Raw genomic sequence first — 23,361 nt, 5'->3', positions numbered from 1 at the left:
GCAGCACCGCTGTCGGTCTATATTTCGTTTTATTTGTTTATTCTTCAACCCTCGATGTTGCATTCGCATCACCTGTGTCGACGGCTGCATAACCTGATGAAGGGTTGTATGTTCGGCACGTGAGTCGCATTATGGCTTCATACATCCCCTACAGGCTACACTCGACTCCCCTATGTGTTGTTAGGGATGACTGGTGATTGGCTCCGCCACAACCCCTGACTGCTGTTCCGCTGTTTCACCTGTCACTAGAGTCAGGTGGAACGGTGGACTGGAACGTGTCTGTGCATTTGCATTACTAATGGCGTTCTAAGTGGGGACGTGGGAAACGGGGACGTTGTTCAGGTGGAACGTAGGGTGGCTTGTCTTGATCATTAAGACATCATAAGACACCATATAAGGTGGCTTTTGCCGTAGAAACGTAAATAAATAAGGTGCACATAGCCAATGTTGTTCATAGTGTAGTATGCATGTTTACGTAACGTTTGGTTTGTTTTAACGTGGAAAGTATTGTGAATTCCGATACTGTGTGTTTTAAAATCCAAAGATCCAGGGCAAAAATGGCATCGTATAGTGATAATCGATTCGGAAATATAATGGGCCTGAACATAAAAAAAAACTTCAAAATAGACTTCAGTCATATTATGTGACAACAACCAAGTCCGTGCTCTGAAGCCTTCTACAACTAAACGTAGGTACCCCCGTGCAAGCTTGTCCTATATTCATACAGTAGAACCTTGATAACAAGACTAGTTATTATAAAATAAGACTTGTTATCAAGGTTGACTTCTTTTTGAGGGTCTTGTAGTCGAGGTTCGACTGTACTATTTAGTATTTTCACCTTTCTACGCTGTTTATTCAAAGCGTACTTTTAGTAAACACCATTTTCCTCCTTATGCTATGTAAAAATGGGGCGTGGTCAAACTAATTTAATTAGGCTACAGTTCAACTTACTTATCACAATTTAATGAATGCCACCCTCTATTTTTCCCAATTGAAATAGCTTGTACTATATCTCCGAGCTGAGCAAGTGTGTACTGCATGTGTGTGTCGCACTGTCACTGCGGAAGTTTACACAGCAAGAGTCTACAGCGTTGTACGTACATGATTTACCACATAGGAATGTGTTATCATAGGCGGTCGACACACGGGAAGACTGAAACTCAACTAAAGTTGAACCAACTGTTTTGTGACGCGATTACGGTTGCAGTTGCGTTGGTTAAATCCGCACACGGGCGCGACTATAGTTGAGTTGAGACAGTGAATGAGTTCTAATTCTGTCATAACGATACTGTGTACTGTGTATTGTGTTTCAAATGAGTAACGGTGATGAAGTAATAATAACACTGCCTGGTGTTTTATAAACAATCAAGAAAGCGTAGAGGACGTAGAAGGTATCGGGTACATCCTTATGTTAAAACAAATATTTAATGTAGGCTCTTTGTAGCTGCTGCTGCATTACAAGAAACAGACGCAAAATTTCAGTCTGTGTACAGGGTGTCAAAAAGTGCTTACGAAGAGTTATCACAGTTGGTATACCTGATCCTTGAAAAGCACAATACAAATATGCGAAAAGTTGTTCAAACCAGGCGACTGAAATCACCTAGCAACCGGCAGGTCCGGTTGCTTAACGACTGATCGCCGACTGGTCCTCAACTGGTCGCGTCGCAGTCGCACCGTGTGCACTGTCCCACCTGACTACATTGGTCGGGACGTAGGCGACTAGTTTGTCCAACTGGTTGCCGATTTCAGTTGGAAAACAGTCTTCCCGTGTGTTGACGGCCATAGACATACGTGACGGCGGAAGTCGTTTTCACGCTACGGAGAACCGGGAAATATCTAAAAATACATCTGTAATGTGGTTAAGATGTTTGCGTCATTTGTCTTGGATTCTCTGGAAAACTATTAGTTTGGTAAAGTGTTCTCGGTCATCTACTTCCAATTAGCTAGTGTGACGATGACATGGATCATGGCTAGTGTTCGAACAATGATTGCGTAAGACTCTCATTATTGAGTTCTCCGTTTATTCCAGAAAGGTTCAGACACATACGATCATACAAATTGCAATCGTAATCATTCTAACATACTGCACATATATCGGTTTGCTAGCAGCTCCACTGCTGGGACCTTCCATCGTCGTGCTTCTTGCAAAGCTCTGTCTCTTCCATTTTATCTTGCAATACATGTTTTTCTTTTAGCAATATTCTGTTGCCATTTCTTTAGCGGTCTTCGAAGGACTCAATTATTGTACTGTGCTTCTCCACTGTACTACTCTACTGTAACCAAAATTCTGATCTTAATCATCACCGTTGTAATTATCGTCTATCATCATATTTAGCCACTACATTCTCCCGTACCTGCTGATAAGCCTCTTCCATACTCCCTTCTCTAGCTAAAGGATGCCCCCTCCACTCGCCTTTTTTTTCGTAATCTTCAAACTACTGTATTTCTTATTCTCTAGTTTCTATCTCGAGTCAGATTCTATTGACTGTTCCACCATCCTTACTTTAATTGATCCGACCATCCTTGACACTTATTCACCAATATAGTTCTATAGTCTTGTGATATTGATCTAAATACACCTAAATCTATAATTTGAATTATTTTGTGTACATTTTATTATTTAAATGTATAGACACGAGGAGACCTTTGCGCAAATCGCGCATTTTAACAGGGTTCAAAACATAATTCCAATATAATAATAATAATAATAATAATAATGCAATACCCTTTTACTTTCCCAAGGATCTAGATCTACACCATAAAGACTGAAGATTAATTTACTAATGTTTTAGTTAAAATTTGTAGAATTATATTCTGATAGCAAAGGCCTTTAATTCGACGTACATATCAACCTATGCTCATGTTTAATATTTCCTTCTGACTCCTCGTGGGACGTCCCCATGATATGACAGAGAACTGATAGTTCCTTCAAAAAGTAGATTTTTAGGTGTCGTGCTGATGTACCAAACCTTATTGATTTATCTGTTATCGTTCAGAACATATTAAACCCGTGCGAGACTTTATCTACACCCTGTATAGTACACATACTTACAGACAATGGCCTGTTGGATCGTTCAATGCTCAAAACAGAAGTCGCTAATTTTTTTTTTAGCTTAACTACGTGTTAAAGTGTGTTACTCGCGAAGGAAACACATAATTTTCATATTTGAAGTGTGGTAAACCTGTGAAGCTCTCTGGTACGATTTCTGTGACGATCGCGCAAATGGATTACTTCTTCACGACAGATCAACTCTCGATCTGTCTCGACACTCCAGTCCATGTATTCTTTATATCACTTTGAGTGTTAAGATTTGTATTCTTATTTAACTGTTTGTGTTCCTGTATAAATTGCGTTGCATTATTTATTGAACACGCTATTAAAGTTCGCGGCTGAAACTAGTGAAACTTTGTGATTTGAAAAAAGAGAAGTATGAACCTTAGGTATATCTGTCAATCTTTACTATGGCATCATAAGTATCGAATCAGCTTATTGAGCTATCGAGATGGTGACTAATTTATTGCATAAGTAAATGTGTCAATCTTTACCATCGCATCATATTTATCGAATCAGCCTATCGAGCTATCGAGATGGCGACTAATTTATTGCAGAAGTAAATGTGACAATCTTTACCATCGCATCATATTTATCGAATCAGCCTATCGAGCTATCGAGATGGCGACTAATGTATTGCATAAGTAAGGAGCTGACATCTCCGTGTGACGTACGATTTGTCACCGACGATTGATGGATTCCAAGACTCTTTCTTTAGGTACAGTTCCGTGTTGGGAGCGGGTGGGGGATCACTGTCACTTACATTCTAGACTTTGTTGAGGAAACAATTTTTTCTGGCAAATCAGTTGGTGAGGAGATGAGATGGTTGAAAAAGTTGTTAAGTTTAAATTCGACTCCAAAAACATAATTAATAATTAGTATGGTGATTATCCTGATTTCTATTGCTTGTAGACTAAAATACTAAAATATAAACAGAGACAGCATTTTTTGGATGCTGTATTCCTGTGTAAAAACGTTATGTTTACAACCCTAAGTAGGATTTATAGTTATTAATTGTACTTGTAGATGTTTTAATACATTATGCCACAGAATGAATCATCTCAGCCTTCGGACATAAACATATTGTATCATCGTCTTTAAAAGGATGATAAATTGGTATAGCTTAATAGTAAACCGAAAGCTAATTCCTGTAACTGCAAGTTAAATGTGTGGTTAGAAAAGTTATTTTCATTTTCATAATTTCCACAAAAAATCACATTTTTGATTAAAAATGCATTTACCAAATAAAAAAATAAACTATCAACCTGGCCCTACTTGCAAGGAGTTCCGGACAGCTAACGGATTTTTAGTGATCTTCATCATCTTCATTAGTGATTATACGGTTTGAATGAATTACTGATGTTTATTGTTTTTCAAACCAATGCTACATATTTCAACAATCTTTCCAGCATATTGTTGTTAAGATTGACCGACTACATGTTCTCCGAACGAAAATCTAACAAATAAGGGCGGGAATTAATTGCGCCAACTGATCTGAGTCAGGTAGTCGGGTAATCCTGAATTGCGCCAACTACTCCAGGGAGCTACCCGATACGTTCATTAACTGTGCCTAGTGGACGGCTATCTTTTTGACTGTATAATTGAGTAGGTTAGGTTAGGTTAGGATGACACGTAAACAAGGACATTCCTTGTGCGGGCAACTCACCCCTACCTGGCTTGTGCTTGGTGCAATTAAGGAATATTTTTTTGGTTCTTTGAGGGGTTGGAATTAAGGAACTCTGGTGCAATTAATGCAAACAAAATAATATGCAATAATCGTACGTCGATAACTGATAGATAATGTTCAGATGAGGTTTGTGGGACACTCGTAGGGATTCCTTGGATCCGGTTAGACAGAATCCTCGTAGTCGACCTTGAATGTGACGTCATCTTGCTGATGCCACCAGACGTAGTTGCAGTTCTGCTCACTCAACCGTGCAGCTGAAACGTACAGTGACGCCATAACTGTGAATTTAATAAATACAGTAAATATTCCCTGTTAAATAGTCAAGAGAAAAATTGTTCCTGGCGGAATAATCAGCTGGAAGGGCCTTGAACTTTGACCGCGGGGTGTCTCTCAGAACCTGTATATTCTCTGGTCAGTTATCCATAGATTAACTTATTCTCAACCCGTCGTCTGTTCGTATTTTGATTATTTGTATTATTAGATACAAAATATGTGTAGGTAAAAGAAGTTTTTAGGCCAGACATAAATAAAGGGTCAGAACTCAGAATAACAAAACGAGATAATTTACTTTATCTTCTTGCCATTGAACGAAACACATATGTTATTGACTTACATCTTCTATAATATCTCATATGTAGGCTAAACAATTATTACACGTGGATATATAATGTTTTTATGTCTCCCTAAAGTGTTTTTGGTGGTTAGGTTCACATTTAAAGGCCTCCACACAATTATGTGCTCTCAGATGTAGTTATCATTTACAACATCAGTCGTAACCCAACAGTAAGCTTCTTGTTTTGTATCCTGACATATTTAATAATATATCAGAGTTATTTACTTTCTAAGGTACCTATTACTCGGTTCCGGCATGCTAAACATGTGTTTTAAAATCCCAAACAAGCTCCAAGTTGACGTAAAAAACGTACCTCACAAAATAACTCTCAATTATTCCACAACGTCCTTTCTGAAACAAGTTTTCCAATGATAACAGGTGACGCTTTGTTAGTCTGGATGGTTGTGCAGATACTATTGTATAGACTTTTCTATTTCTTGAGCACAATGGCTTCCCAGAACCTTGCTGAGTCCTAATTGTAGACAACCCTTCATTGTGTCCTCAGTCAAGGTCAAATCAATTAACCTCCATTAAAGGTAAACTTGCTCACCGCGGTGTGTCATTAACGCCTTAATTGTCTGCCATTAAAATAGACATTCTAGCTCTATAAATGTTATGAGTTTCCACATTCCTCGGGGAAGTACAATTAGGCTCTTGCAGATTAGATAACTGCAAATACTGTTATTGATGTAGTTACGGTTTATTGGTTCAATTTGCAAACAGATTTAATGTTGGATATTGTTCAAACAATTTTCTGTCATATATGTTTAACCCAGTTACCAGTAGGGTTTGTTTATTACAATATAGTTAGCTCTTGTCCAGTTGTAGGATTACCTTAAATTTCTTTGCATTTTGAAAAATCAAATATATTAGACCTAGTGTACCAATGAAATCTGCTGAAGGTTATGAAGGCTGATATAAGTCTTTGTTCAGTATTAATGCCTTACTTTCATCTTGGTTTTTATCTGTCTTCGCCCATCTTCACATTGAACAAGGCATCCATGATGTGTCGGCATTGCACATTTCTGCAATTCCCGATTCAGTAATCTACTAAAAGGATCTAGGGAACAATCTTGGTCCTAATTCTGAGTCAAAGTCCTTATTTACTTTGTTGTTACACTCATCCTTCTCCACCTTCCCATTGATCTTCTCGCCATCGTATGTGAACAATTTAGTAATCTGCTAGAGAATCTGAGTTTATCGGCTTTGCTCACCCATTGCTCTACAATCCAATGGCCAGTATTATAAACAACCCCCATGCTAGAGTAAGCAGTGTCGTCGTCGTGTGTTGTGGTGGTGATCGTGGGAGCCGAGCCACCGCGGTGACCTTGGTGTGTCGCCGCCGGCTCTGCCCAATACTGGCCTTGGATCATCCGACGTTGCCAGATCATCCATCCGGAGTCCCGCGTCCTGCGCAGGAAAGGATACATCAGAGTCAAAGTAGTGATATATTGAGACTCTTCAACGTTGCTTCTTGTAGTTGCTTTAATACTCAAGTTGATAATGATGGCTATGATTGGTAACTTGAAATCTGGAGTCATATGGTAGGATTAAATTTGTAAAAGCCCCTTCAATTTTACGGGGTTTCACTCACTAGTCTGAAACTTTTGTTTCCGCTTCTTGATGCTCGTATACCAAACAAGCGTCGTAACTCTAACAATATCATCACATCTTTCAGCTATTTTTTCACTGCACATTTTACTCCTTGACTCCCTAAATGGTTATTGTTTGTCGCAAATCTCGACAGTGTAGTGGAAGCAATAGTAATTGTCATAATATTCACTCTCACTAAGCTACCCTCGTCTGTTACAGGCCACGACGCCGCAGCGGCAGCAGCATCGTCGTAGTAGGCCAGGAGGACGCCGAGCCCGTGAAGCGACCACCAGATGCTGAGACGGACGATGCGTACAAGATGATGATGATGATGGCTGCGTGCGATAATGGACCTCACCGAGAGATGGCCGTGGACGTCCCGGAGTCCTGGGCGCCCAAGAACAAGACGCCGCCGCGCTACCCGCCACCCCGGCCACAGGCTAGGATACAGGTGAGAGGCAACCACTGACTGTTGCAATTAGCCATAGATTCAAGATTGAATAAATATAGAAAATCTCTGTTCCTTTGACCGGCGTGTGATTTCAATTTGACACATACTTTTGACTACTCTTGCTAATCTTCTAACACATTTTGACAACAACCTGCAGGAGAAGGCCATAGGGCTTGCATGAAAAAGCACCGACATCCCCATTGTGTAATTTAGTGTTATGTCCCTACCTAGTTGAAAAGGGTGCCGTTAATGCTCGCGGATTAAAGCTCTTTTTGATGCTTCCTTAAATTAAGGTAAACTGTCGGTTTCGTCTCCAACTATGTATCATGTCTTTGGCTCTTAAGATAGATCAGATAATAAAACGTGAATTACATAAATTCCAGAATACATTGCCAGTAATGTTTCAACGTAAGTAATAGGAATACTGTGTGCTGATCAGATTTTACGTAATACTTTATACAGTATACTCGTCTACAAAGGGGAGCAGCATGTTCCAGGAGGGGACACTTCCAGTCTTGATCGGTATCAGTATAATCCACGGATTCCGATCCTTATACTTATAAGATTGTTTTGTGGCTAAGGATTGGTCTGGTTGTTTGAGCCATTGAGAGCAGGGTTTTTGCCCTGGAGGCCTCAGTTAAAATTTTGCCAATGACCATTGGCTACTTGTCAGCCCGACCATAAAAAAGATAGACATAGGCTACATTTAATTAAGGGAAACACGTTCTTCGTATCGGATTAATCCACAAAATGTAATTTGATTTTTGTTCGGGTATTAAAATACAGATTGTTTTTATTTGTGGCCTTTCACATCGCCAATCTGTCGATCTTTCTTTTAAATGTTTGAAATTGCTATGTTTATTTATTAACTCGGCGCAGACCTGTTTTGTCGTACTCATACAAAATACCCCGTGTATGTCAAACAACACAACACCTTAACACCTTAACATAATATTTTATAGATTAAGATCCTTTTGATGTTATTGCCAAAACAACTCAGTCGATGCGCTGAAGAATAATCAATCTAGAACCTGATCTGAGGAGGATGTTTCCCTGAACTTTTAATCAAAATATACGATGTCGTAAAAGTTGTTAGTGGTGTTTGAAAGTGATTAAGATCCCCCCTTTCGTAATTGAGTGGCAATTATTTCCTGTATCCTTTGAAATTTAAGAGTTTAACGTTTAAGAAGTAAGTTTAAGTATTTTAGGATTAATACAATTTTAATCACAATATACGGTTTGCACGTAATATGAAAAGTGATTGCACTTCATTAATTTTCATAATTGATAGATGAGTATATCATTTTGGCCGAAACTTGAATCTAAACGGGCACATAGGGGCGTTTTATATACATTCATATGTTTTATAAGTTTTAATAGTTATTTGTAGAGTAATACGTATGGCGCGATTACTCACGAAGCTATTTGTATCCCTTTTAGTTGAATCAACGCGAACTTTCATTGGCTTCGTTGTGGAATGCGACAACCACCATATCAACTTCCTATTGATTAAACTACAACAGTAGCACAAAGTTTTGTTCACACAAATATGCATGGCATTTTAGTTAGGAACCGTGAGTTTTCATTTTAGGAAGCAGTTGAAAACAATTATTGGATGTATGTGGAGGGAATCTCTATAGATGAAGAGTTATCTCAGTCGAAGACACCTATAATTATTTCTGTTTACTTGGTAGGCGGAGCTACAGATTATGTAGATCCCCGACTCACGGTATCGGCATGTTGCCTTTTGCCAACGTGAATTTAAAGGAGATTTGGGTGATTTTAATCCTCAGGACGAATTTCTTACACTCAAACCGTAAGCTCAGACAGAACGATTTTTTGAGACGGGTTCACTGTTTAAGAATTAATCTCGATTGCCCACAAGAAATTATTCACGTACACTTAATGTTCAAGAAATTCGGTACATGAATACTTCCTCCTATTTGATACAGGAAAATTTCCAAAGTAACTAAAGGAAATACCAAATCTTGCAGCTTGTAAAGGAAAGTCATATTTTTGGAGGCCGAAAACGTCAACCCCGTCTCTACCGTGTCCGCGAACTAAACGATCGGCGAGGTTTAGACATTCCTATAAAAGGGTGTTCCCCGAAGAAGGTAGACGACCTTTGGTTGGTTTCACTACCTGTCTTCTCTGTTGCTGTCTTTTGTCTCACCTTTTCTCTGACTTTCTACGTGCCGTGACTCGTGAGGGTGCAGTTTTGGTGTCTCTAGTAGGCAACGAAATACTACTACAGTACTACATATTGCGATCCATTACCATCTGTTGACAATTAGAATCATGGAGATTCATGACTTATTTGACAAAGTAATCTCACACATACAATTCATTCCGAGTTACGATACGTGTTTAACACCTGCTCCATTTTTGCACTATACATGCAGTTGGTCAGGTCCCATTCATCTTTTGTGTAATTTTTAAATAGCCCTAACTAAATAAGAAGGTTGGATTTGAATGGCTAAATGTATAACTTAAAATAATTACACGCTTTTGTAGAGTTAATAACTTGTACGGTGCGTTAAATTAATATCTAGAGTATCTTCAAAACCATGCAAGTACCATTTTGGTGAAGGCGATAATCAACTAAACTTCAGTTTAACCATGTCAATACAAACTGAGAAGGGTTATGTTTACTAGTTACTGCTGTGGCTCTTGATGCGTGCTAGTACCCAAAGTGGTACTTTACCTCACCACCAACCACACTGTCTCCTCTTCCCTTCTTTCCAGCCCTCTCAGGTTTCCTGTGAACTGACTTCGCCATAGCTGCTGACCTTCATGCTAGTCTTCAATTTTATCAGTATAATTTCTTTTCTTTTCTCTAAAGGCGAGTTTACCAAATGTATTTCCTCTTGCAGCCGGCCGTGAACGGGACGGCTCGCACGGACCCGGACGTCGGGGGTGGCAAGCCTGTGCCGCCGCCCAGAGACCACCTCAGGATAGAGAAGGATGGGCGGCTAGTGTCCAGAGCGCCGCCACCACAACTACCCGCCCGTCTGACTGACAATATCAACAACAATACACCAACGACGCCGCCAACGCCGGCACCAGCGCCTACCTCAGCTGAACTGAACAGCATCAGGAAGTTCCAGGTAGGCCACACACTTATTGATGCCCATCTTGCATGGTATGATAAGGCCGAATCCATAGTGGTTTTCGGTATCAACTGAGTCCGTCAGTTTAAGATTGCTGCCAAACGTTTATACATTGTTATCAAGAGGTGTCGTCTAGTTAGTCTGAGACCTACATCTTCATAGTTGGACATCATTATTAGTCTCAGCCTAGTCACTGAGGATGCCTCATTTGTTTTTTATAAACGTTCGATAATAGTTCATAGGTAACAATTCTGAGAAGCTTCCAGTTTTTTTTTGTCCAAAACTAAATATTCACTGCAAAAATCGTCAAAACATCTTAAAATAAAACTTAATAGGTTTAGTATGTAAACAAATTCAAAATCGCTCTACGTGAACAATGCACTTTATACATACATCTTATGATAAACATTGACTACAACAAAGTCACTCCTTAACTATTTACAACGGACAAACTATTCTGGTACGTGGTGTGTGATGGTTGGACAGTGACGTGTTACATGAATGGACATGTTTGGTCAATGAGGAGATGGGTGTACACCGGACACAGCAAGGCCACTCACTATTGCAACTTGGGTAAAAACACAGCTCTTCTACACTGGGATTGTTGTTACTTTGGGCTATATACACTTATACAGGTTGGTCAGGGTAGCATTTCGTGACATTAAAAAGTTTTCAAAAAAATTTCCTTTGACAAAATTATTCCTGGGATACTGTTAACATTTAACTAAAAGGTTGTAAGGTGTTTTTTTTTTATTTAAAAATTAAAATATATATTTTAGTACACTAATTTATTAAGACATAACTAATCTGTTTCGGCTAACAACATTACAAAGCATTGTATTGCTGGACAGATGATAGATATGTAATACCCGCCTAAAAATCGATTCCCGGTTCAATATTGATAAAAACTCATAAACTTTTCATTTAAAAGTGGAGCAATCTGTCTTCAAAAATTTTCTCATAAAATTGTCTTAACCAAAGAAAATGCTATGTTAATCTTAGTCAGTAAAAATTGCTACACAAGTTTTTTCGTTACATTCTGCACTCTTTCGTTCACTTCGGTTAAAATACGCCTTAGATACCCCGCCTCACTCAAATCAAAATCAAATCAAATCAAAATCTGCTTTATTTCCAAAAATGTTTACAATATATACATGTACAAAATACGAACAATAGTCCCGCATAGGCCGTAAAAGACCTGTGCGCGGGACGAGCTCTATTACAAATTAGAAATATTCTTAAAAAATTAAAACTAAATTAATCAAAATACTATTTACAACTAAGCTATGAGACAGCTACAGGAACAGTTAATGCTAAATAAAAGGTAGTCGAGTGAATGGAGTTGCAGTTACTGATATATGTACGCTAAATATTGTTTGTTGTACTTGTGTATAATTATTGTTAGGTATTGTATACTGAACCGATAAGTGTCTCAGACTGATCGAGCCCAATCTCCGACAGCCAACTGCTTACCGAACGTTTATAAACTGGAAGAGATACCTGTAGATCTCTAATCTCTGATGGTATATTCCTATACAAAAAATTCGCAATATAAAAAGCATTAGTAAGGTTTGCAGACTTGAAAACTCGGGGTACCTGCATACCTACATTTACAGCTCCTCTGGTGGAATAGTTATGTGTGATTGGCGTCACTATCAAATCTTGATTAGAGTAGGTATATACAAGTAAAGTTTTGATAAAAAGTTGACGCACCGAAAGTAATTGAGTGTTTTTGAATAATACATTTGTAGGGAATCGCCTGTTGAATTGAAAAGCTATTTTAATAATTAGTTTTTGTATGACAAACAGAGGCTTTAAAATATTGCTACTAGCTCCTCCCCATACTATAATTCCATATTGAAGTACTGATTGGACAAATGCATAGTATAACATTTTTATTTCATTGATGTTAAGAATTTCGCGAACGTTTCTAAAAACATAAATTAATTTCCTAAGTTTTGTCTTTAAATATTCAATATGGGGTTCCCATCTTAACCTACTATCCAATATCACTCCCAAGTACTTGTAATGATCTACTCTCTCCAAATGTAAACAACCACAGGTAGAGACACCTGGATCTCCACAAACATGCATCACTAGTCTGAGGTTGGTGGGAGGCTTACTACTTTGTCTGAGGAAAATTGGCATATATTTTGTTTTTAAAACATTCATTGATAATACATTTTGGGAGAACCATTTTTGAATAAGGAACATATCTGTTTGCGCTACATTGAATGTTTGGTCCCAAGTATTACCTTTGAATATAACTGCAGTGTCGTCGGCAAATAAAAAGAGCTTTCCTGTGATTGGAAGTTTGTCTAAATTATTTATGTAAATTAAAAAAAGGGATGGTCCCAGCGTACTGCCCTGGACAACTCCATAGTCTATTTCACGTATATCGCTAAAATTGTTGTTAATAGAAACTAACTGGCTTCGTTTATTCAAATAACTACTAAACCATTTTAGGGCCAAACCACGAATTCAGATGCATTCCATTTTATTTAAAAGAATATTTCTATCAATGGAATCAAATGCCTTTGCAAGGTCAATGAACACAGTCAATGCTTTTTCATTTCCGTTAATACACTCCGAAATATATTTATTCATAGCGAAGAGAGCATCACTAGTATTTTTACTCTTCCTAAAACCATACTGGCATTCTGATAACAAATTATTATCTTCCAAATAACAGTGCAATTGTATTTTGACACATTTTTCTAAAATCTTAGACATAACATTCAACAGGGATATTGGGCGATAATTGTTTAACTCTTGCTTTGTGCCAGATTTATACAAAGGAACTACTTTCGCTATCTTAAAACGGTCAGGAAATTGTCCTGAGAGAATGCTTAGATTAACTAGGTGTTTGAGTGGAGGTATCAGTGCCGGAATATTATTTTGTAATAAAATCGCCGAAATTCCATCTATACCAGGAGCAGATCCACCACGCAAATCCCTAATGCACCACTCAAGTTGGCTGTCGGTGACCGGCTCTAGCCGGAACTCATGTCTGACTCTGAACGCTGAATCGTCAATCAGCGGAGGTCCAGCCAGTTGCGGTATGCGTTGAGCAAGATTCCTACCTACATTTGTAAAAAAGTTATTAAACGAGTTTGCTACTTTTTTTATACCGTCCTTATCGGATTTCTCATAAAAAAGACTTAATGGAAATTTTTCACGAATTTTCTTTATACCACTTATTTCATTTACTATATTCCAAAATTCTTTTGGCCGTCCAGTTGATTCGAGAATTTTGTGCTTGTAATAGGAAATTTTTGCTGACTTGATTTCTCGGTTTAGCCAATTACGATAATTACGGTAGGTAGTTGACTTTTAAGTTTTCGTCGAAAGGGTGCGTTTTTACACGTTTACTTAATTTATCACGTTCACGTATCCCACGAATTAGATTGGTTGTGATCCAAGGCTTTAGTTTCTTATGCCTACTGGTTTTATATTTAGACTTCGTCGCTTGGCATTTAAGATGGTCAAAAGTACTAATAAATGCATCGCAGCAGAGATTAACATCATGCAGAGCCAGAACATGGTCCCATGGCTGACGCTCAATCAGCTCTTGTAGCAATTTCTGGTCTATGTAAGTGATTGTTTCGTTGTCATCTGTTTTTGTGTGTAGATTTTTAGAAGAACAGTATTCAAGTTTAGCAACAATAGCATAGTGGTCAGTAACATCTGTTTTAAGTATGCATGAACTTATTGCGGAATAATCAAAGTGATTTACAAATAAATGGTCAATACAGGTCTCAGATCGTTCAGTTACTCTTGTCGGTTTGTTTATGTAATCAGTAAAGCCAACACTGTAAAGTATGTTTAAGTAATAGTCTTTTTCAAAAACATTTTGACAACTATGTAAAATGTCAATATTGATGTCACCAACGTAAAAGTAAGTAGTGTGTTTATTAACATTGCTATAGTAGTTGTTTAGATCAGTTACGAATGAATGATAGTTCATAGATGGACTACGGTATATGGCTACTACATTAAAGTGTCTGTTATCAGTGTAAAAGTCTAATTGTAATCCCGTCGCCTCACCCATTAATATCTGTTGTGATGTTACTCCAAGTTCAGTTTTACAATACACAATTACACCGTCGTTTCTGTTCCAATGTATTTCAGTTGAGTACAAATCATATCCCTCCAAATCTGTCAAATTGTTTCCACATTCCAACCACGCTTCAGTAAGTACAATTAAGTCAAATTTTACTTTCAAGTCTTCAAGAAGAATTAATACATTATCTATATTTTTATTATAACTGCGAATATTGAAATGAATAACTTTTAAAAACCCCTCAGAGGGTTCTAAGGTAAATAAATCCGAAAATTGTCTATAATTATCAAACTCCATACAATCATTGTTCCTGTAGCTGTCAATACCAAGTATGTCATCGTCTCCGTCCATGTTAGCTGTCTGACACGCGCCAAGCCGTTATACATTACTACACACAAGGGATTAAAATAAAGCTAGAAATAAACATTGATAGCAAAATATTAAAAACAAAACAAAAGAAATCTAACAGAAAGTCTACTCTACTCTATTTTATTTTAACATTCTATGGTTTAGATAAAACTTATCGGTCACATCAGTTTTGAAATATTTCGGATACGGAATCAGGTCATTTGAGATATGCACAATCGCGGACGATTGCGATATCTAAATATTCTACAAATATAGAATTCTATGGAAAAAAATGGGAAAAATGCACAACATCCAAAAATGTAGGGAACTTAGATTACTGTGTTGATTTTAAATTTTTTTATCTGACTAACAGACCTATTTAGGAATGTTTGAAAATAATTAGAATAAATAAAACTATACTACAATAGTAATTGATTAGGGATAAAACGACAAAATAATCCATCTATGTCGAAAAATATACACGCAGACAAAGTGTTGGTGGCGAGGCGCCTTCAAACAGTGTAACGCAATATAGAGGCTAGCGTGCGTTGTTGTGTCTTCACTGCAGCACACGGATCAAATAATGTTCATTTTACTGTAATGTACGTTTGGGTTGTGCCTTAATAACATAAACAAATTATTAAATTTAAATACTGTACAGTATATGGTCTTAAATAGATTCTTTCGCATTAGCTTTTTTATTTTTTAACCAAACTCTTATATTTCAGTAATGAGAGTCATAAACTTCATTATGAATTCGTCATTGAATTGTTTCATACCGATTGTATATAATGTACGGAATTTTACAGTTTACTATTTTTTTTTGTGTTTAAATTTCTGGAGTTATATTTAATCCAACTTAATTAATAAACTATTAATAATTAATATACAGTATTAATAAATTAAGCTCTTATAAAATTATAATACTTATTTTAACTTAACCGTTTTTGATTATTATTAACATGGGTTTCAATATATTTTTCCTAAATTTAACTATCATAATTTTGAAATGTTTGCCATGAAAAGGCGTTAAAGCTAAACAAGATTGTAAGATTGTGTAATAGTGTTGACTATAGTCAATGGTAATAGCAGCTGGCTTGATGAGGCGAGCGCAGGAATATTTGGTATTCGGAACTGTAAATGACATCTGCTGGGAACACAGGAAATGAAATCTTACGTCCATCATGGTGGACTAGGATCGTCGGAACTGTGAACGCAACACTACTTACTAGTTACTTGTCATTTGTTGACAAGATAACGCAAATACTGCATTACTGTAACTGGAGATTGCTGTAATACTGTACTTGATGTCATGGCCAATACTGCAAATTTATCAGATTTTAATTTTAAAAATTTCCTTGAACCACGTTTGAACAATACTTTCGCCAAAATACTTGTTTATTATTTTTTCTTTATTATTTTAAAATATACATATTAATTTTTAAAGTGATTTTTTTCTAACACATCATCATCATTTAGTAATTTAAACCTAATTTACTCGTATGAAATCATTTATTCTATCCAATATTACATTTGAGTATACAACTGTTAAACTATTCCCTAGTTGTTATAGTATAAACCTAACAAATTAGTATTCGCCTATAATTAATATTGAAAGTAAACAAACATTAAAAAATGAGCCTTAATTAACTTTTGTAAATATTTGTGTAATTTATAGTAATTTTCATATAAAATTTTTTGCCGTGTACACGTTGAGAAGCGGTGACGTAATAATCATTAAGGTAGAGAATAAACTTCAAGATAAGGCTAATGAATGCTTCATTAGTTGCAAAGAGAACAGTTAGGAGGAGGGCTTCAGTTTAAACGAGGGCAATTAGACGACCCACACATACGTGGTTGAAACGTCAACTATCCGAACACACAATATCCGACGTCAACTATCCGAACACACAATATCCGAGAGTGGCTAGGAAGTCAACTATCCGAACAAACAATATCCGAGAGTGGCTAGGACGTCAACCATCCGAACACAAAATACCCTAGAGTGGCTAGGACGTCAACTATCCGAACACACAATATCCGAGAGTGGCTAGGACGCGAACTATCCGAACACACAATTATCCGAAAACGTGGATACTATAGAGGAAGGTCACCATGCAGAGACATTTTATACTATAGCCTAACTGATTTGAGCTATCTGTGCGGGAGTGAGACAAACACGATATCGAAGAGAGAAGTTATCTGTATGCGAGTACGTGTCTGATACTAAAAATATCATAATCTTTTACAACGCATCTGTACGTGATGAGATGTAGATTCTCTGAAACTCTCATATTATAGGCCAGTTCTTGAGCAATGCCATAGAATAAAGATTAGATAGATACTATAAACTGTCCTGGTACTGAAGCGTCCTAACTTTTCCCTTATAAATTCGAAAATCTAACCTTTACATTTACCGGCATAAGGATACTCATTGAATGTAACTTAGGTAGAACAATTTATTTTATTAATCCGTTCAAACAAATCAGACCCTTCTAAAACAGAAAGTTCCGCATGAAATACTGAAACAATATCACCATTGTTTTTACAAACGCCTGGTTTAATTTGCGGTTAGCTCGGTAACGCCTTGTCGCAGTGATAAACCAGTGATAATGTTGATAGCCGTTATCATCTACCTGACTCAGTGTGTGTGAGTGGGTACCATGGTCGACATCTTACTTGAGCCCATACACCGTTACACGGTAAATATGTACAATTATTTATGGGGTTTGTAGTTTTCACTCCTCGAGATAAGATATCAGATACGCCCCCTTGGCTTACGCGTCGGAGTGTGAGTAGTTTTGGTGTTGCTGGTTAGTGATCAACGCCCTAATGATAAGGTAAAAAGTAGGGAAACAAAGTGAATGGTTTTGGATTTTCCGTAGTTAATTTCATTTTTAGTAATTCAAGTACGTGAAAGTTAGTATTGTACAAACGTTTGTAGTACAACAGAGAATGGGCTTTGTGGAACACATGGTGTTTGACTGGGCGGTTTGCCAAATTGCATATGTATTGAATGGCGTTCTGCCCCTGCCAAGTGTGTCACGTAGAATCGCATTTGTTGTTCCACAATTTGAATGACGTTTTTGTTTTGTGTTTGCAACTTTTTGTTCGGTTCGAGCTGAAAATTATACTGAATGAAGTCATGTACGCAAAGTACATGTATTTTGGTTTGTTTATAAAAATATATTTTTTTTAATTAAGGTTACTATTGTACAATATTTTTAATTCGTGTTATGATAAATTAATTGTCTGAGTACCCGAATGAATGTAGTGCTCACGTTCAAGGTTGGTTTGATTCCGCTCGGGATATACTATAGGTCGTGCATTAATTGCTCCAAGTCTTCAAAGTGTCCCCGAACATTATCCTTAGTTGCGCTAAATTAAAGAAAGGTAGGGGTGAGTTGCCGGCGGAAGGAATGTCCTTACGTTTCATCCTAACCTAATCCAACCTAACCTATCCTACTCAATTATACCCTCAAAAAGGGCCGCCACTTGGCGAAGTTAAGGAACGCACAGGGTGGCTTCCTGGAGTAGTTGGCGCAATTCAGGAATACCCGACTACCTGACTCAGGGCAGTTGGCGCAATTAATGCCCGCCCAGGCTATATTCTAATACTCCATTCAATAACTGACTTAACATTGATTTACTCTGAGATACGAATATAACGAATAATGTGTAATAATGGTGCACCCACGCAACTGCTTTTTTCTTAGGATTTTCCTTGTCCAATTTGTACTTACAGTCCACGAAATATACAGTCACTTTAAAATCAAAAGAAGAAAATTGCATATGGTCATTTGATGTTGGAGAGGCAATATAGTCTATGATGTTTGTGGCCTATAAACACGGCAGTAACCCTGGTAATGTCCATCTCGGCCCGACCTAGCTATAGTGGAAGTCTTACTACTTGAGGTCTTGGGGTCGTAAAACTATCGTGACTGACGTGCTCACCAAGTGAACTTAATTACGCAGTAGAACACGGTGGAAATACCTCTATAACGTCATTGAGTTTGTAGTAAAAGTAATTAGCCACACACATTGCGTAACCTTTATCATAAATTACCTGTTTATCTAGTAAATGTGGGTGTTCTTTCCTTAGTGGAAAAATACATATTCATGTACATGAAGAATAGGTTATGATTAAGGAAATCATACATTTACCACGGAATTCGCTTAAAAAATATGTTCAGAATATTTATACTTTTAGTTATACAGTAGTTAAGCGGTTTCTGATTTTGAATCATATACTTTTTTAACTGAATACAAACTTGAATTCCACTTAGGCCACATTGAGTAATTAAATCAACTAAAATCATGAATGTGCCGAAATGTACCGCACGGTACATTTTCGTGTGTACTAAAAATCGTCCCTTGATTAGTTGTGGCCCCGCGGGTAAATTTGTTGCGGCAATGTTGGCAGCAATGTGTCCTTCGCGCCGGAAGTTCCGGATTGAGATGAGCGGAAGTGGAAGTAGTATCAGGTGTGGCAATGGTTCCACGCATCGGTCAGGATGCTGTGTCAAATCGTCCGTTCACTCAATTGGCTTTTCATTTGCAATTTGAATACGAAGATTGTCACGAAATGTTTAAGCCTAAAAATGTATTTCATATAATTTTCGAATTGTTTGAATTGAATTTTTATAACTACTATCACAATAATTCATTGTGTTTTTAGCACGAAATTCATTTGTTAACACAATATTTTTAGATCCTAGTATGGTCAACGATTTTGGTTTTGTTATTGTTTGGTCAAGAAAACCCTGCTAAAGAATTATCAACGCCAAATTTGCATTATGCAGCTGTCGGATGAAAACAGAAAATTTAATCTAACACGAGTAAAGTGTTGGTAAATGTTCGTGATTATATTGTTGGCAAACAGAAAATTTCTTTAATACACTCAAACTTTTAAGGAAGTGTGAAAATCTATAGATGTCCAACATGGCATCTATGCTGGAAAGTAACGCATTTTTCATCCACATAAATTGCTTTTTTCGGCTTTTATAGTGTTAAACAAACCTTTCCTTATAGTAAATAAGTGCCAGTACCTTTTCCAGACACAAAGTGGGCAATACTCCTTCCTTCCTAAGGCCAGAAAGAGATTTAATGCTTGTTTACTAAATATTGGAAGATCTTAATTATTCGTTGATATTTTTAACTTAACCGAAAGGTTCTCCAATAGGCTACATAATAAAATAGGAAAATACGCGGTTGTTATAAATGTATTAATCAATGACCACCGCTCTTAACACACCGAGCTGCTTTAGCATAATCTTCCATCCAACAAAATGTCTATAAACAGTACCATAATTATACCGACACCTTATTGGACGAAACGTAAACATTCTCTCCTATTGTACCACCGACCGCAGGTATATTTTTCACGTTGGCACCACTGTAGGCCATATGTTGCGTGTTGGTACCATTGGTACACCTGATTCAACAGTCAGCTGATATGGTTAGTGACACCCCTACCTACTACAGGCGGATTGCCAAAAACTGCAACCAGGTAATACAACAACAGGTTGAATGTTGAAAACGTCCATTTATCAATCGGCGCATCGTTTTATTCTCGCTGACAGCGATTAAATTTTCGAAATCTCCATTTTGATTTATTCCGCGTCACTTTCGACACCGTCTATTATTTACGGAGGCAATTTGACATTCCGTTTTGGAAATACAGGTATTAAAAATTTTAATTCTTACTTCAATTTTTTATGTATTTTCTGAATAATATAACTAAAATATTACAGCTTACGTTTTTGAATCAGACACTGTTTACGGTTTAATTTAACGCGTTGAATGCTTTTCGCGTAAAATATAATTTTATTTTTTGTGTTTTACACGTTTAAAAAAATACTTACTATGATAATAATTGCTTACGGTAAGTTACTAATTGCATAAAAAAAAACTAAATCGGGTTGAACGACTGTTTTAAACAGTATCTACAGCATGTATGATACCAACACATGCTTAATTATCAATGTACAAAGTGTTTAAGGCATTTTAGTCTAAAACTGATTGTGAAAGTAATTTTTCGTTTATTTTAGCGGTAGGCGAACTTGTGTTCTCCATTATTTCGAAGTAATAAATAGTGTCAAGAAATTAAAAAAGAATTTTAACTCCGTCCATGTATTTCTGCAATTAGTTTTATTGTATGTGTCGTAAAACTGTCGAATTGATAATAACATATAAAATAAATTATCATATAAGTTCGAAATTAGTTAAACATTATGTTTAAAGTGTAGAATTCTCCAGGTAAAATAAACTTTATTAATGTTATCATGCAAATCATGCTGCAGTTTTTCACGAAAATATAAATGGACCTATAATCTCATAGGATGCCCGAGAATGCCCACATAAAGCAGGATATTTATGGCCTACTTAGACCGCCCTCCTTATCGAATGTCTGTTACGTATTTTATCGAATTTGTTATATCCATGCTTGCAATCGTACATAAGTCCCTTTATCATGTTTGGTTTTAAAATGACCGCGATTAAAAGTTTAAATTGAAAAAGCATAAAAACTACTATTGAGATATTTTATTTAGAAAAATTTCTTACAATTCTAACGATACAAAATGTGAGGAAGTCTTTTACTAAATAAAGAGGAAGACTCATCATACGATTTTAATGCCTGTCTAATTTTAAGGTATTTTATAATTTTCTTATTTTACCTGTAACATTTTCTTATTTCAATATAACACAAAGATCGCCGAATACAAGCAGCTCGATATACAGTATATGTTCTCTCACAGATACTGCTAGTAGACTTCTTATTGTACAATCTGAATGTGTTTTGACGTGTTTAATGTCCGATAAACCTAGAGGATATTAAAGGTGAAGTGTATCTTATGTTAGCGTGAATGTTACTACGCGTACATTATTTCGGTTACAATACCAGAGAATGAGAAACAGATTATTATTGGATAGCTTTATTCGGTTAACTGAGTTTTAAATATTGAATAAGAAATAAATTTACCTCTCATTTTCCTTCTTTCCTGAAGGTATCGTTCGATGCGATATAGATATCGCCACTCATAGCGGCATTATTAGGTAATAGTGTTGAAAGGAATACTGTATTACCAACTTAAGGCAAATTATATGTTACAGTATACTATGGTGTCATAAAACTAGGAAATTCATAACATTGTCCAAATTATTTTAAAGTGGAGGAGAGGAACTTTTCAGAAATTTTGAACAATTTCCCAACGATTTAAACACTACTAACTGAACGATTTCCCCCAAAAGGGGAGAAAACAGACTTACTTTACCCGCATCTTACTTTTTCACTTGTCCACAGGAGGTGAAGAGGAGAGAACGGGCTGAAAAAGAACGAGTCGCTGCCCAGAACGAGTTCCTGAACCGTTCCCTGAGGGGCTCCAAGAAGCTCCAGGCGCTGGAGAGCGGCACCACCGGGGTCGACAATGATGCCTTCTCTCAAGACGAGACCCAGGTCGCCGACGCAGGAGTCTCTGACACGGACGACGTGTTCGAGGACACCCTGCATAAAGTCATCAGTGAGTAACGTTATTTATAGCTATTAGTATAGGGTTGGCTATCATTTTTGTCGTGCATTAATTGCGCCAAAGAGTTCCTGAATTGCGGCAAGCCCTCAAGGTCGCCAAAAGATGTGCCTTAATTGCGCCAAGCCCAAGCCAGGTAGGTGTGAGTTGCCGGCAGAAGGAATGTCCTTGTTTACGTGTCACGTGTGTCATTCTAACCTAACCTAACCTATCCTAACCTACTCAATTATACACTCAAAGACGGCCGCCAACCGATTATTAACGCATCGGGTGGCTCCCTGGATTAGTTGGTGCAGTTCAGGAATACTACTACCACTACCTGACTCTGTCGTCAGGTCAGTTGGCGCAATTAATGCTCGCCCATAATTTTTATCTCTGAGGTAACGGGTTCTAATCCTGTTAATCACCAAACCTTATGTGTTATGGTGCCGCGACTCTATAGGCCTATTGATATGTATATTAGATCTGGACAGCCGACCACCCTAGGATGTGTAGGTGATAAGGGCTGGTAAAATAAGGGTGTGGGTTAGTTTTAAAAGGGAAAATTAAGAACGGTTTTTACTCGTGACGTACAAAATAATTTAACTTTTCACTACACCTTTGACTATACATACACATAGATTTGGTTACCATTTGTTGCTTTACAGGGGGGTCGATATTCAGAAGTTGCCCTACATTTCCTCTCTGACTATAAATAGAATTAGACGTCTAATTTACGAAGATATATTTGAGCATAACCTACTCATTTTTATCTACAGGCATTTAAAATTGTGTCAATTTTAAGAGACAAGAAATTCTTCCTTTTTTCAATTTTCACTAGTCTCAAAAAATAGTAACATAGGCTAGTTATTTGTGGAATATGACAAATTTCAAAGAATTTATTTATGCCAGGACACGCTGTAAAACCAATACCTTTAT

At 37.1% G+C, this 23,361-nt stretch overlaps 1 protein-coding gene across 1 annotated transcript in view; it reads left to right on the top strand.

Annotated features, from left to right (window-relative positions):
- LOC128987610 (protein PALS1-like) overlaps window positions 1-23,361 on the top strand; it is a 166,961-nt gene that overhangs the window by 124,210 nt on the left and 19,390 nt on the right. Inside the window, exons 7-9 of the mRNA XM_054408554.1 lie at window positions 7,165-7,396; window positions 10,270-10,503; window positions 22,221-22,437. Of these exons, the coding sequence (XP_054264529.1) occupies window positions 7,165-7,396; window positions 10,270-10,503; window positions 22,221-22,437 (683 nt within the window). The remainder of the gene's footprint in view (window positions 1-7,164; window positions 7,397-10,269; window positions 10,504-22,220; window positions 22,438-23,361) is intronic.

Source organism: Macrosteles quadrilineatus, unplaced genomic scaffold (assembly GCF_028750875.1).
Source record: "Macrosteles quadrilineatus isolate MER2022 unplaced genomic scaffold, UCM_ALF_1.0 Scaffold_2__2_contigs__length_208266976, whole genome shotgun sequence".
NCBI classification, from domain to species: domain Eukaryota; kingdom Metazoa; phylum Arthropoda; class Insecta; order Hemiptera; family Cicadellidae; genus Macrosteles; species Macrosteles quadrilineatus.
Note: the sequence above shows the minus strand (reverse complement) of the source record. Positions and strands in the feature narration are given on the sequence as shown.